Source organism: Halichoerus grypus, chromosome 5 (assembly GCF_964656455.1).
Source record: "Halichoerus grypus chromosome 5, mHalGry1.hap1.1, whole genome shotgun sequence".
Taxonomy (NCBI): Eukaryota; Metazoa; Chordata; class Mammalia; order Carnivora; family Phocidae; genus Halichoerus; species Halichoerus grypus.
The window spans coordinates 180309483-180323828 of record NC_135716.1 but is presented as its reverse complement, the minus strand read 5'-3'; the positions used below and the strand labels follow the sequence as shown (position 1 = coordinate 180323828).

At 44.7% G+C, this 14346-nt stretch overlaps 1 protein-coding gene across 6 annotated transcripts in view; it reads left to right on the top strand.

The window, feature by feature from the left end:
* The window catches only part of NMNAT1 (nicotinamide nucleotide adenylyltransferase 1), a 29058-nt gene that overhangs the window by 8666 nt on the left and 6046 nt on the right, over positions 1 to 14346 (top strand). For 5 of the 6 annotated variants that reach the window (XR_013448387.1, XM_036090524.2, XM_036090520.2 and 2 more), the window contains 2 exons: positions 9701 to 9871; positions 10984 to 11167. Coding sequence is in view for 5 of the 6 variants with exons in the window: in XM_036090524.2 (XP_035946417.1) it covers positions 9757 to 9871; positions 10984 to 11167 (299 nt within the window). In the remaining variant the exon portion in view is untranslated. Of the gene's footprint in view, positions 1 to 2322; positions 2406 to 9700; positions 9872 to 10983; positions 11168 to 14346 lie in introns of those variants that run through there. The other variant, XM_078073806.1, reaches the window with a different exon arrangement.

Here is a 14346-nt window from a genome sequence, read left to right as displayed (position 1 = left end):
CGACTGAGCCACCCAGGCGCCCCAGTGACTATTTTTTCATTAAAAAAATTGTAGGGGTGCCTGGCTAGCTCAGTTAGTGGAGCATGCGACTCTTGTTCTTGGGGTTGTGAGTTCAAGCCCCACGTTCGGTGTAGAGATTACTTAAAAAAATAAAATCTTAAAAAAAAAATTTAGGGGCTCCACGGTGGCTCAGTTGGTTAAGCGTCCAATTCTTGATTTTGGCTCAGGTCATGATCTCAGGGTCATGAGATTGAGCCCTGTGTCTGCTTTTCTCCCTCTCCCTTTGCCTCTCCACCTCCACCCCTGGGCACACTATCTCCAAAATAAATAAATAAATCTTAAAAAAAAAATCTTAGATGGGGCACCTGGGTGGCTCAGATAGTTAAGCATCTGCCTTCAGCTCAGGTTATGATGCCAAGGTCCTGGGATCGAGCACCTCATCGGGCTCCCTGCTCAGTGGGGAGTCTGCTTCTCTCTCTTCCTCTGCCTCTTCCCTCTGCTTGTGCTCGCTCGCTCACTCTCAAATGAATAATGAATAAATAAACTCTTCAAAAAAATTTTTAAAAAATCTTAGACATAGTTTTTATTTAAATCACACATTGCTGGGCGCCTGGGTGGCTCAGTTGGTTAAGCAACTGCCTTTGGCTCAGGTCATGATTCTGGAGTCCCGGGATCGAGTCCCACATCGGGCTCCCTACTCAGCGAGGGGTCTGCTTCTCCCTCTGACCCTTCCCCTCTCATGCTCTCTGTCTCCCATTCTCTCTCTCAGATAAATAAATAAAATCTTTAAAAAAAAAAAATAAATAAATCACACATTGCTCTTATAAGCACACACATAGGAAAATGTAATCAAAATGTATTAAGATAATCCTAAAACTTTACATTTCAGAGTCCAACACGTCTCTGTCACTTCTTTATTTCAAATTGATGAGGTCCCTGGTCTTCTTTTTTTTTTAAGATTTTATTTATTTATTTGACACAGAGAGATAGCGAGAGAGGGAACACAAGCAGGGGGAGTGGGAGAGGGAGAAGCAGGCCTCCCGCTGAGCAGGGAGCCCGATGCGGGACTCGATCCCAGGACCCTGGGATCATGATCCGAGCTGAAGGCAGACGCTTAACGACTGAGCCACCCAGGCGCCCCCGGTCCCTGGTTTTCTACACGGTATTATCTCCTGTCCAGTAACCATTTATTAAATGAATGAATGAATTTGATATTTTTTTATATTATAACTAATGAATTTTATAACACCAACACAGCATATTGTATGGACCCAAATTTGAGGACAACCAAAACAGTTTACTAAGGAACTTATAAAAAATTTCCTTCACCTGAATTTTAAATGTGAATTTTTTCTGAAGTTTCATTCTGAGCTCCCAAGGAGCTTTTTTGTTTGGGCAATGTCTGGCAAATAATAGGCACTTAATAAGTCTTACCCATTTTTGTTTGGGCAATATCTGGCAAATAATAGGCACTTAATAAGTGCTTGATAAATGCACACTTACCAATTGTGAAGAAAGTAAAGATGATACTGCCAACCAAGTTGGTAAGGAGAGGTTGCCTGCAGTATCGGGAAGATCTGGGCCTAAAATCAATACACAGGTCATTAATTTATCAATTATTAGAAGAAATTCACCCTATAAGCATGATACCAGAAGGCACTAACCATTGAATTCTAATTCTAATTCTGGCCCAAGGTTCATTTGGCTGCAGGCAACTCATTTAAGAACCTTCGTTCCTGGGGCACCTGGGTGGCTCAGCCGTTTAGCGTCTGCCTTTGGCTCAGGTCATGATCCCAGGGTCCTGGGATCGAGCCCCACATCGGGTTCCTTGCTCGACAGGGAAGCCTGCTTCTCCCTCTCCCACGGCCCCTGCTTGTGTTCCCTCTCTCGCTGTCTCTCTCTCTCTGTCAAAAAATAAATAAAAATCTTAAAAAAAAAAAAAAGAACCTTCGTTCCTGGGGCGCCTGAGTGGCTCAGAGGGTTAAGCATCTGCCTTCAGCTCGGGTCATGATCTCAGGGTCCTGGGATCGAGCCCTACGTCGGGCTCCCAGCTCGGTGGGGAGTCTGCTTCTCCCTCTCCCTCTGCTTCTCCTCCTGTGTGTGCTCTCTCTCTCCCAAATGAATAAATAAAATCTTTAAAAAAAAAAAAGAAAAAAAGAACCTTCGTTCCTTTACCATGACTGCAAATTAATAGTGTGAAAACAGCCCACAAGTAGTGTAAGAGTTGTTAACATTTACAACCGGTGGACAAATAATGTTTATCATCTTTCTAATTCATGTTAACCAGATATTTTGGTGAGAAAATATCTTGTGGAAATTCTGGCCTTCTGGAGTAAGGAAATAGGCCTTACTGCACACAAAACTCCTATGACAGACGTTGGCAAGTTTAAATTAGGCTAATTACAGTGAGTATCACAGTTCCTTTTCTTGTCACTTAAGTAGATTCTCGGTTTTCAGATTGTTTTAGAATTTCCACATTTTTAGAGCTACAGTTTTTTTATTTTGATGTATCAAATGGCATTTGCTTCATTTGTCCAGTTACTAGCTGACTTTTTCTGCCAAGACTAATGTCCTCCATAGAATCTAAAATAATGTATCAAGTCCCAATCTCGTCACATATGTCTGTGTCACCCTCAGCCCTGCAGACGTTAGCTCATGGGAGGCCGTCAGGACTGGTCTCTAGGGAATCCATACGTTGAAATGTTGGTGCCCTCGTTGTCTCCCATTTAATGGCTTCTTGTACCAGAAGAAATTGTGTTAAGTTAAACTCAGTCTGCCCTATTCCCAGCTATTCTTTTGGTATTGAGGTTTTTGACTTTCCAAAGAGGTAAAGCAGGTAACTACCATTGATAATAGGGGCAGAAACAATGAGGCAGGCTGCAGTTAAACACGTAACAGGAATCTCAGAGCGTACCCCAACCATCTCCAGAGGTAAGACCTGCATGCTGGGCTGTCAGGTAAGAGGGTTGGTGGTGAAAGAACTTACCTTAGCAGAACATACAACTGGAGGACCAGAGCGGTGATCCCAAACAAGAACACTGTCACTTGCCTGCATGGGACACAGCGAGTTACATTTTACGTTACTTCTTTAGTGATAAAATGGCTTCAAGAAACTAAATTTATGGGGTGTCTGGGTGGCTCAGTCATTAAGCGTATGCCTTCAGCTCAGGTCATGATCCCAGAGTCCTGGGATCGAGCCCCGCATCGGACTCCTTGCTCAGTGGGGAGCCTGCTTCTCTCTCTTCCTCTGCCTCTCCCCCTGCTTGTGCTCTCTATCACTCTCTCAAATAAATAAATAAAAGCTTAAAAAAAGAAACCAAATTTAGGTTCTGTTTCATAACAACGTTACATTAAACCATGGAGATAAAGTTTTAAACACAACAAGGATGACTTGAGATTATCCCATTAGAGCAAAATTATGTCTAATAATACTTCACTAAGAATAATGGCTACCATTTATTGAGCTCCTACTATGTAGCAGGCGCTGTTGATACTGGTCTCTAAGGAATCTTTAGAACCTTCGTTCCTTTACCATGACTATAAGTTAATGCTATAAGACAACCCACGGGTAATAGTAAAAGTTAATATTCATCATTAGTAAACAAATGTGTCAAACATTTTTTATTCACTTTCTCATTTAATATGCATAAAATCTGGAGCGCCTGGGTGGCTCAGTTGGTTGGGCGTCCAACTCTTGGTTTCAGCTCTGGTCGTGATCTCAGGGCTGTGAGATTGAGCCCCGTGTCAGGCTCCACGCTCAGCAGGCAGTCTGCTTGAGATTCTCTCCCTCTCCCTCTCTGCCTCCCCCCTCCCCCCAGCTCAGTCTCTCTCTCTCTTTCAAATAAATGAATAAATAAGATCTTTAAAAAAATATGCACAAAATCCTATGAGGTAGGGACTGTGGTTCCCCATTTTATTGAGGAAACCGAGACTCAGAATGATGAAGTGTCCTCTCCAAGGACAAACACTGAGTAGTGATAGAGCTAGAATTTTGAACCAGGTCCGAGAGTCTTAACCATGCCTCTGTGCCGCGCTAGCTCTGTTCTGGCCGGATGGTTCACACTGAGTGTAACTAATAAACAGAGTACACCTACCTACCACAGCTTACACAACCAAATGAAGTCTGCTGTTTCTGCTCATTTTTGAAATTCTTTTGAGATTATGTGTACATAGTTTCCATGCATATAAGAAAATCTTCTGCAATAACTAATCTCTTCACATAAATTGTATTATTTACCTTAATTATTTTATTAATCAGGTTTAACAATGAAAGAATTTAGGGTATTTGTAGAAATCAAATCTACCCTCCAAAGACAAAGATTTATCCCCATTGATGGGGGTGCCTAGGTGGCTCAGGCTGGGCGTCTGCCTTCGGCTCAGGTCATGATCCCAGGGTCCTGGGATCGAGCCCCGCATCGGGCTCCCTGCTCCGCGGGAGGCCTGCTTCTCCCTCTCCCACTCCCCCTGCTTGTGTTCCCTCTCTCGCTGTGTCTTTCTCTGTCAAATAAATAAAAAAATGTTTAAAAAAAAAAAGATTTATCCCCATTGAAAGTACTAAAAAAAAAACCAGACAATTTTCAAAGACCCCCAGACTGGTAATCGCACATTGTTACAATATAACTAGGATATAGTTATAGGCTTAATGTGACCATTTTGGAAGGAATAGCATCTTTTTAAGGGTATAAATTCTGATCAGTTGTCAAGTCAATCATATTATTTTAACAGTCAGCCAACATAGATTTAATCATATTGAGCATTTCTGAAATGTGACAAGAAAAGACAGTTAACTATTTTTTTAAATGTTAACATTTAAAAAACTGGCTTAATGTTTACAAAATATTTCGTTAATGTTTACATATCAGGTTTTAAAACTTAAGAGTCAGTAGTTATGTCAAGTACACCTGTTTTTTATAAAATGATTTAAAAATTGAAAATAAATTTTAGTTAAATGTTGAGACTGTCCCAGGAAGAAATGGGCTTTTTGTCATTGAGCTGGGGAGGGACACTTACAGCCTGAGCCGGTGTGATCTCGGCAGCCAGCAGTGCAGGTGGTATGCTGTGTGGGCCAGACAGAAGTGAATCATGGGGACGCTGGTCCTTGAGCACCTGGAGCAGGGCACGGAGGATCCAGAGCAGCCCTGTTAGAGCTCCCAAACTACTACTCCCCCAATTTGTCCTCAGCTTGTCCCGCTTCCCAGTGCAAGTACTCTGGTACCCTGCAGTGATCCAGAGGAAGTACTTTTCCTTGGAGAGGGACAGATCCTTGTTCTTCTAAAGCCACCCTGAGCTATGATGGACGCTCACTGTAACTTAATTCTTCTGTGGTTTTGAAGGTCCTAGCTCAAGTGGGCTGTGTTCACGGGGAATTAATAAAACCAAGCTGGATATTTGAGATGGGTTGAATGTGACAAGGGAGAAAGCTTCCTTTAGCTGAGAGATCAGCTTCCCTCAGCCCCTTTCCCAGCCTTTCCCCTGGGGAGGACCTGGAAACCTGAGTGCATCCCCAAGGTTGGGGAAGGGCTCCAAGCTCTTTGTTCTGTCCTTCCCTGAACAGCAGGCAGCTCCCTTGGGGACCCATACCTCCTGTTCTTAGCTTTATTGTTCTTGCGGCTCACAGCACAGTCTCCGGGGGTGGGGGGGAGCGGTGCCTGAAGCTTGAGGTGGGCAGGGCTGGAGCTGCTCTGCTGCTGGCCGGTTACCCTGGTTTCCATGTGGGCCTAGAGTACCCTTGGGGATGTTGTATTCACCACCACCCCATAATACCACAGGCACTTCCTATGGGAATTGGGGGATAGGGATGGGAGGAGTGGGAATGAGCCTCAAGTGAACCCCAGTATCATCCTTAGGCTGATAATTGAAAGGTAGGACATTTAAATCATTCTTACGAATTAACTCTTTTTTTTGTTTTGTTTTTTTTATTTCCATGTGGAGCATTACTGACCCTTCTGTCCTTTGTTTCTTAGCAACAATTAGCATCCCTCTGATCCCTACCACTATGCTTTGTTGGGAGAAACCTCAAATGTTTGTTTGTTTGTTTGTTTGTTTGTTTATTTATTTTTAAAGATTTTATTTATTTATTTGACAGAGACACAGCGAGAGAGGGAAAACAAGCAGGGGGAGTGGGAGAGGGAGAAGCAGGCTTCCCACTGAGCAGAGAGCCTGATGCGGGGCTCGATCCCAGGACCCCTGGGATCATGACCTGAGCCGAAGGCAGACGCTTAACGACTGAGCCACCCAGGCGCCCCTCAAATGTTTGTTGAATAAATGTTTCTTATTTCCATTCTCACTGACTACTTGAATTGAGGCACTCATGACTTTGTAACTGGACTTCCTGTCTTGTTTTGCCCCTTCCAGTTAATCCCCTAGCATTACCATCATCAGTATTGTCACTTTCCTCACAAATAACAGCTAGCATTTATTTTTACACTGTGCTAGGCAATATGCTAAGCACTTTGCCATTAATCAGAATTAATCCTCAAAGTAACTGAAATTGGTTGTCATAGTCTCTGTTTTACAGATGAGGAGACTGAAGACACATAATTAAGTGATTTGGTTAAGTTGGTAAAACCGAATAAAGGTTTTAAGTACCCATGTCTTATTTTTCTAAAACATTGTTTTTATAGAACCCTGTTGTCACTCCATTGCTCAGAAAGCTTCAGAGGTTCTCATTGCCTAAGGGGTTAACAGTCACATTCCTCAGCTCCTCAGCTAGGAGGGCTCCTTTCTATTCTGCACAGCTCCGTTTATCTCCCATTTTTCTTTTTGACGAGAGAGCCTAGGATTCAGGAAACTGAGATGCTAACCCTGGTTCTTTCACTCCCTAGCTTTGTCCAATGAGCATAGAATCTGAGCAGAAGTGAGTTGGTCACCCTAGCAGTTGGATCTGAACACTATTGGGCTATAAATAAATGGTCCTGACACACAGATCTTCTGAGCATTGGCAAGTCTTAGAAGTGCACAGCGAGGGGCACCTGGGTGGCTCGGTCGTTAAGCATCTGCCTTCGGCTCAGGTCATGATCCCAGGGTCCTGGGATCGAGCCCCGCATCGGGCTCCCTGCTCCGCGGGAAGCCTGCTTCTCCCTCTCCCACTCCCCTGCTTGTGTTCCCTCTCTCTCTCGCTGTGTCTCTTTCTGTCAAATAAATAAATAAAATCTTAAAAAGAAGTGCACAGCGAGGTGTTGTATAGCCTTAATTTCCAGCTCATTCTCAACCCATTTTTTTTCTGAGATGTTTGTAATACTGAAAAACTAGAAAAACCTACATGTTCAATGATAGAAGATTAACTGGAAAAATGAAATATCTAACAATAGCTTTTTTTTGTAACAAGCTAAATGACTTTGGCCAAGTTTTTGTGTGTTTGCGTGGTGAAGATTTTTTTTTTTAAAGATTTTATTTATTTATTTGACAGAAAGAGACACAGCGAGAGAGGGAACAGAGGAGGGGGAGTGGGAGAGGGAGAAGCAGGCTTCCTGCGGAGCAGGATGCAGGGCTTAACTGAGCCACTCATGCGCCCCTGCGTGATAAAGATTAAATGATCATGTGTGTCAAAGCATTTTATACGTCAAAAAGTGTCATACAACTGTTTGTTTATTGCCATTTACTGTATTTCTACATTAATTATAAAAATACTCTGACCTCTGCAAGTCATTCCCCAAAGTTCAAAGTCAAATCCAGGTCCTGGGATTGAGCCCCGCATCGGGCTCCCTGCTCCGCGGGAAGCCTGCTTCTCCCTCTCCCACTCCCCCTGCTTGTGTTCCTTCTCTCGCTGTGTCTCACTCTGTCAAATAAATAAAATCTTAAAAAAAAATAAAACTTTATAATAACAAAACTGTTTTTTGATGGTTCATAGGCAATGTTTATCGAAAAAATAGAACTGAGTGATTTGACTTTGAGGGATGGAAATGTTCATTGTGTCAGGGAGCAAGAATTCCTGTCCTCTCAGGTCTTTCTAGCTTAGGGACTAAGAATCAAATTGACATGAGAGAGATAAAGAGGAGAAAATCAAATTTAATAGAGTACATACGGGGAATCCACATAGACATGGAAATTCCAAAGACAGTCAGGCAAAATGAGGCATATTATGTCATTCTGAACTAAGGCGAAGAGAGTGGAGGTCTGGGATTTCAGAGGAAAGGAATGCATCTCACAGGGCAGCAAGAAGAGCAGATGTTTGGTAATTAGATGTTTGCCCTGCCATACAGGTGGGTCCCTCAGATAAAATTTATCTCTGCTAATAACCCTTATTCTGGGAAAGACCCCCAATTTAGATTCTTCTGTGTAATTAAGGGAGGGAGAAAAGTTTCTCTTGAGCCTGCAGGGTCTCAGATGCCTTCCACTCAAAGTAATCTGCATGCCAAAGTGGCACATTCTGAACCCCTTCAGCTGACACCCAGCACAATGAATGAAAAAGACCCCCACGAAGATACAACATTACTCCATTTCAGAGCACTGGGGATAAAGAAGACATCCCACAAATCGGCCAAAAAGAAAAAAGTCATGTAAAAAAGGAACAAGAGTCAGAATGGCGTTAGACTTTCAACAGCAGTGTTGGATGCTAGGAAACAATGAAGAAATGCATTCCTAATTTTATTCTTCTTCTTCTTCTTCTTTTTAAAGATTTTATTTATTTATTTGACAGAGAGAGACACAGTGAGAGAGAGAACACAAGCAGGGGAGTGGGAGAGGGAGAAGCAGGCTTCCCACCACAGAGCAGAGAGCCCGATGCGGGGCTCTATCCCAGGACCCTGGGATCATGACCTGAGCCGAAGGCAGGTCTGTTAACTGTTAACTGTTTTTTTTTTTTGTTTTTTTTTTAAAGATTTTATTTATTTATTTGAGAGAGAGAGAATGAGAGACAGAGAGCATGAGAGGGAGGAGGGTCAGAGGGAGAAGCAGACTCCCTGCCGAGCAGGGAGCCTGATGCGGGACTCGATCCCGGGACTCCAGGATCGTGACCTGAGCCGAAGGCAGTCGCTTAACCAACTGAGCCACCCAGGCGTCCCTGTTAACTGTTAACTGTTAACAGTTAACTGACTGAGCCACCCAGACGTCCCCAGACTACTGTTCTGAAGGGCAGGTTGTTGGGGAGTCCTATTTATCTGGTAGTTGATAATGTCATTGTATCAGTTAACTGTGACCACAGTAGTGCATCACAAAACCTCGGCAGCATACAATAATAAACGTTAATTTTTGCTCATGAGTCGAGGGTCAGCTTGGGGGTTTGTTGATACAAGCCCGGCTCAGCTGACCTCGCTGGGGCTTGCCTGTGTGTCCGAGCGTGTCGTCTGTGCTTTGGCTGGTGCAGGACGGCCCCCGCCGCATAGCTGGTGTGGTTGGCTGTCCATCAGTGGGAGTAGTCTCTCTCCCAGGCGGGCTGTCATCCTCCAGCAGGCTGGCCCTGGCTTGTCTTCATGGCAGACGCAGGACTCCAGAAGAGTGTGGAAGTGTGCAAAGCCTCAAAGGCCTGGCTCAGAACCGCACACTGTCACGTCTGCTACATTGTTTTGTCCAAAGCAAGTCACAAAGAGGGGGAAGGAGATCCCATCCCCGTACAGCAAGAGCTGCAAATGCACCCTGAAAAGGAAGGGTGGAGGATGGGGCTGTCTTTGTCATTGAAGCCACAGGCTTTTGTCCATCCACTTGGAAGGTGGAAGGACATCTAAAGACCTAGAACTGAACTTGTTTCCTTTTTCCTTTGCAGACCACAAGCAAAGTGTCAGAGTTTTCCATTCAGATCAACAACTTCAAATTCTTAGCATGGAAAATTCAGAGAAGACCGAAGTGGTTCTCCTTGCTTGTGGTTCCTTTAATCCTATCACCAACATGCATCTCCGGCTATTTGAGCTGGCTAAGGACTACATGAATGAAACAGGTAGGAACAGTAGCCAGGACACTACCCCAAAATATGGCACTGTGGCTTTTGGGTATTTTAAGCTGAAGGAGTTTGAAAAAATGGCAGAATCAGGAAGGTCCCTCTGACCTCCTCCAAACCGTTCTCCCCTGAAGCAGCTCATAAAATCTTGATGTGAGAAGTGCCCTCCGTATACTGGGAAGAAAGGAGCATCCTTATTGCTAAAGACAGATGGATGCCTGGAAGAATCTAAACTAATGGGCCTTGCCAAATTTCCCTGAGTTTACTACACTTACCTTGTACTCTTTGCCCTATCATATTTCTCGACGACTGTCCACTCTTCACTAAACCTGGCATAAAAATACTCAGGTTTAACTGTTTCTTGGGGTCTTCATTTCCTTATGAAGACACCCGTGTCACATAAACCTTCTATTAAATAAATTTCTACATTTTCCTTCTGTTTTTCTGTTTTTGTCAGTTTAATTTTCAGACCCAGCCAGGGACCCAAGGAGGGTTGAGGAAAACTATTACCTCCCCTACACAGTATGTTTTGTTACATAAATGATCATGCATATGCTGCTAGATAGATGGATGGTTGCTCAGACTCACTAATAATCCTAATAATCAGGGAACTAAGATTTAAAAATGAGATCTATTTTGCCCATCACATCGACAAAAATGTTTAAATTTGATAGTGTCAAGTATCAGAGGTTGGGCAGAAATGGGTTCTTACATACACTGTAGGTGGACTGTACAAATTGATTAAGGCTTTTTATAAGGCAATTTGGCAATATCAAAACTTATATTGTGAAGGGGGTTGGGGAGTTAGTGTTTCATGGGGACAAAGTTTCAGTTGGAGAAGATGAGAAAGTTCTGGAGACGGATGGTGGGAGACGGATGGTGGTGAGGACTGCACAACAGTGTGAATGTGCTTGATGCCACTGAACCGTGCACTTAAAATGGTGAATTTTATGTTCTGTCTATTTCACCTTGTTTGTAAATGAATGTATGAATGAACCTGAATCCCTGTTTTGAAAAGGGGGGGTCTGTTATAAAACCATATTGATGATAATATTTCCTGTGCATAAAATCTAACTTGTTACACCTCACATCAAATCTGACTCTTTATCCAGGAAAATATAGAGTTATCAAAGGCATAATCTCTCCTGTTGGCGATGCATATAAGAAGAAAGGACTCATCTCTGCCCACCACCGAGTTATCATGGCAGAACTCGCCACCAAGAATTCAGAATGGGTGGAAGTTGACACCTGGGAAAGTCTTCAGAAGGAATGGGTAGAGACCATTAAGGTGCTAAGGTATTTATGGTGAAATCAGCTTTGTCAGTTCTTCGGAAATGGGTTAGGGGCTTTTTGCCATGTTCCAGTGCTGCCTGTGTCGGTGAAATACAGATTTGCAAACTGTGACTCGGGTCGGGAGGGCTTCCCACATACGTTGATTTCTTGGGTGTAGAGCACAGCCGCAGAGCATGGGGCTTCCTTAGACTTTATGCCTTTCATCATGTTTTGAGCTGTTTGCATGCTTGTTAGTGTATCTCTACGAGAGAGAATACATAGAGAAGCCTGCCCGGCCTGTCTGTGCCCCAGACAAGAAAGGCACAGTTGTAAGATGTTGTCGTTAATCTTTTCTTTTTTTTTTTTTTAAAGACTTTATTTATTTATTTGACAGAGAGAGCGAGAGAGCACAAGCAGGGGGAACAGTAGAGGGAGAGGGAGAAGCAAGCTCCCCACTGAGCAGGGAGCCCGATGTGAGGCTCGATCCCAGTACCCTGGGATCATGACCTGAGCTGAAGGCAGACATGTAACCATCTGAGCCACCCAGGTGCCCCTTGTTGTTAATCTTATAAGATTTTTTTTTTTAAGATTATTTATTTATTTATTTGACAGAGAGAGACATAGCGAGAGAGGGAACATAAGTAGGGGGAGTGGGAGAGGGAGAAGCAGGCTTCCCGCGGAGCAGGGAGCCCAATGTGGGGCTCGATCCCAGGACGAGCGAAGGCAGACGCTTAACAACTGAGCCACGCAGGCGCCCCCTTTTTTTTAATAAGATTTTATTGATTGATTGATTGATTGATTGATTGATAGAGACACAGCGAGAGAGGGAACATAAGCAGGGGCAGTGGGAGAGGGAGAAGCAGGCTTCCCGTGGAGCAGGGAGCCCGCCCTTGTCGTTAATCTTTTAAGTAGAAAAGAGAGAGGCAGGTAATTTTTTTTTTTTTAAAGATTTTATTTATTTATTTATTAGAGAGCGAGCGAGAGAGAAACAGCATGAGAGGGGAGAGGGTCAGAGGGAGAAGCAGGCTCCCCGCTGAGCCGGGAGCCCGATGTGGGACTCGATCCCAGGACCCTGGGATCATGACCCGAGCCGAAGGCAGTCGCTTAACCAACTGAGCCACCCAGGTGCCCGAGAGGCAGGTAATTTAAAGCGAGAGAAGCAGTGGTACTTGGTCATGGACGGCCCTGATTTTACATGCTGCTTCCGTGACCACATATGGGGGTTGTCCCAGATCTCTGTTCTGTCACCTTTGAAACAGTTCCAGGTGAGGATTCAGAAACTAGAGGGAGTGACATCTAATTATTACTTAATATTATCTTGAGTATCAGAGAACTTTCTGAAAAACCTTCATGTCTAATGTCTGTTCTTAGAGTTCTGATTCCTTTGGTTCTAAACATATCAGTTAGGGTTTCAACAGGAAATAGAGACCACTCTGAGTGTTTTTTGTTTTTGCTTTTTTAAAGGTTTTATTTATTTGTTTATTTGAGAGAGAGAGTATGAGTTGGGGGAGGAGCAGAGGGAGAGAGAGAACCGTCAGGCAGACTCCATGCTGAGCATGGGGCCAGCTGTGGGGCTCGATCCCCCCGACCCTGAGATCACAACCTGAGCCAGAATCAGGAGTTGGGTGCTCAACTGACTGAGCCAGGCGCCCCAAAAGCAGAAAGGGATTTAGGTGCTCGTGCGGAAGTGTCAAGGGATGGCAGCAGGGAAGTCGGGTCTGTTCCAAGGTCGTACCTCCTTAGCTCAGTCAGCGTTCAGGAAGCTGTCCCTGCCTCTGCCACCACAAATACGGCTGTTCACCTGTCTCAGTCTCCTGAAGTTGGTGACTGGACAGTGGAGTATGGAGTCCGGCCACCACGCTCATGCCGTAAGAGATGCTTCTCAGGCTCCACAGCCCAGAGAGACGGCCTCTGCCTCCCTTCTTCCTTCCGAGTCTCTCGTGAGTGAATCTCATCAGCAGAATCTCTGTCACATCGAGAACGTGCCGCAGGGACTCTGGGAAGTGTGTTTAGGGCAGGACTGGACACTGAGCCAGCAGACCGTATGCAGCACAGCAACTTAAGAAGAGGAGTGACTTTTCGGGCTCGGCAGGGAAGAGTCTGCCCTCTTCGTTGGCCAGCAGTTCTCCCGTCAGACGGCGGGCTTCTGCACGCCCCCCTGGCCCAGCCTTCCCTCGCGGGCTCCACAGCGGTCGCACTGTCCATTCCGTATTAACTCAGCTGCTCAGAAGGGAAAGGAGTTAGGGGCACAGAGGACCCACCCTGGGCTCCCCCAGCTGTAGCTCATGTTTCCTGGGTAACTTCACAGTGGTAAAGTGGTGGGCATCCTGCTGCCAATCAAGAAGAAAGCTACACACGACTACTGCCTGTGGTCCCTTCCTTTTAGGCCTCAGGCACTTGTCCCCTTTACGACCTTATCCTTGGCCTTGTGGCTCTCCATTACTAGGTCAAGCCACACTCTTCAGTGGTCAAGAGTATTGGCTCTGGAACCAGACTGCTGGGGTTCAAATACTAGCTCTGCTACTTATAAGCTAAATGGCCTTGGTCAGGGGCGCCTGGGTGGCTCAGTCGGTTGAGCATCTGACTCTTGATCTCGGCTCAGCTCTTGATCTCACAGTCATGAGTTCGAGCCCCACATTGGGCTCCATGTTCGGTGTGGGGCCTACTTAAAAAAAAATGGCCTTGGGCAAATTAGTCTCCTGTCTCGATGGGGAGAACAATTCTGATATGATAGTGGGAATAAAAGAGCTGCTTTATAATAACCAAAACATTCACTCAATCAGATTGTTATTGAATGCCTCCTGTGTCCCAAGGAGTCTACCAAGAGCTGGAGTCGCAGCTCCAAGCCTTCACTTCCCTCCACTATGGGAATAATAATAACAATAATAATATTTATGGCACGGGATATTGAAAAGATTTAATCAAATGATCCATGCAAAGGACCTAGTGTAGTGCTTAGCACATAATAAATAACTAATATTCACTCTTGTTATTATGACACACACATAAAGCTTCGAACAGTAATAGCCACCATCTGTTGTGCTCCCAGGATCTCTTTGCTTTCTGTTCCTGATAGCCAGTCCCCAGCACCACTGGCCAGCATCCATGCTGACTGGTCAGGCATCAGGGGTTCTTGTGGTTAAATGTTTTTAATATCACACAGCCTTAACTTTGGGTCAGAGGCTCTCGGGCATCTCCAGAGA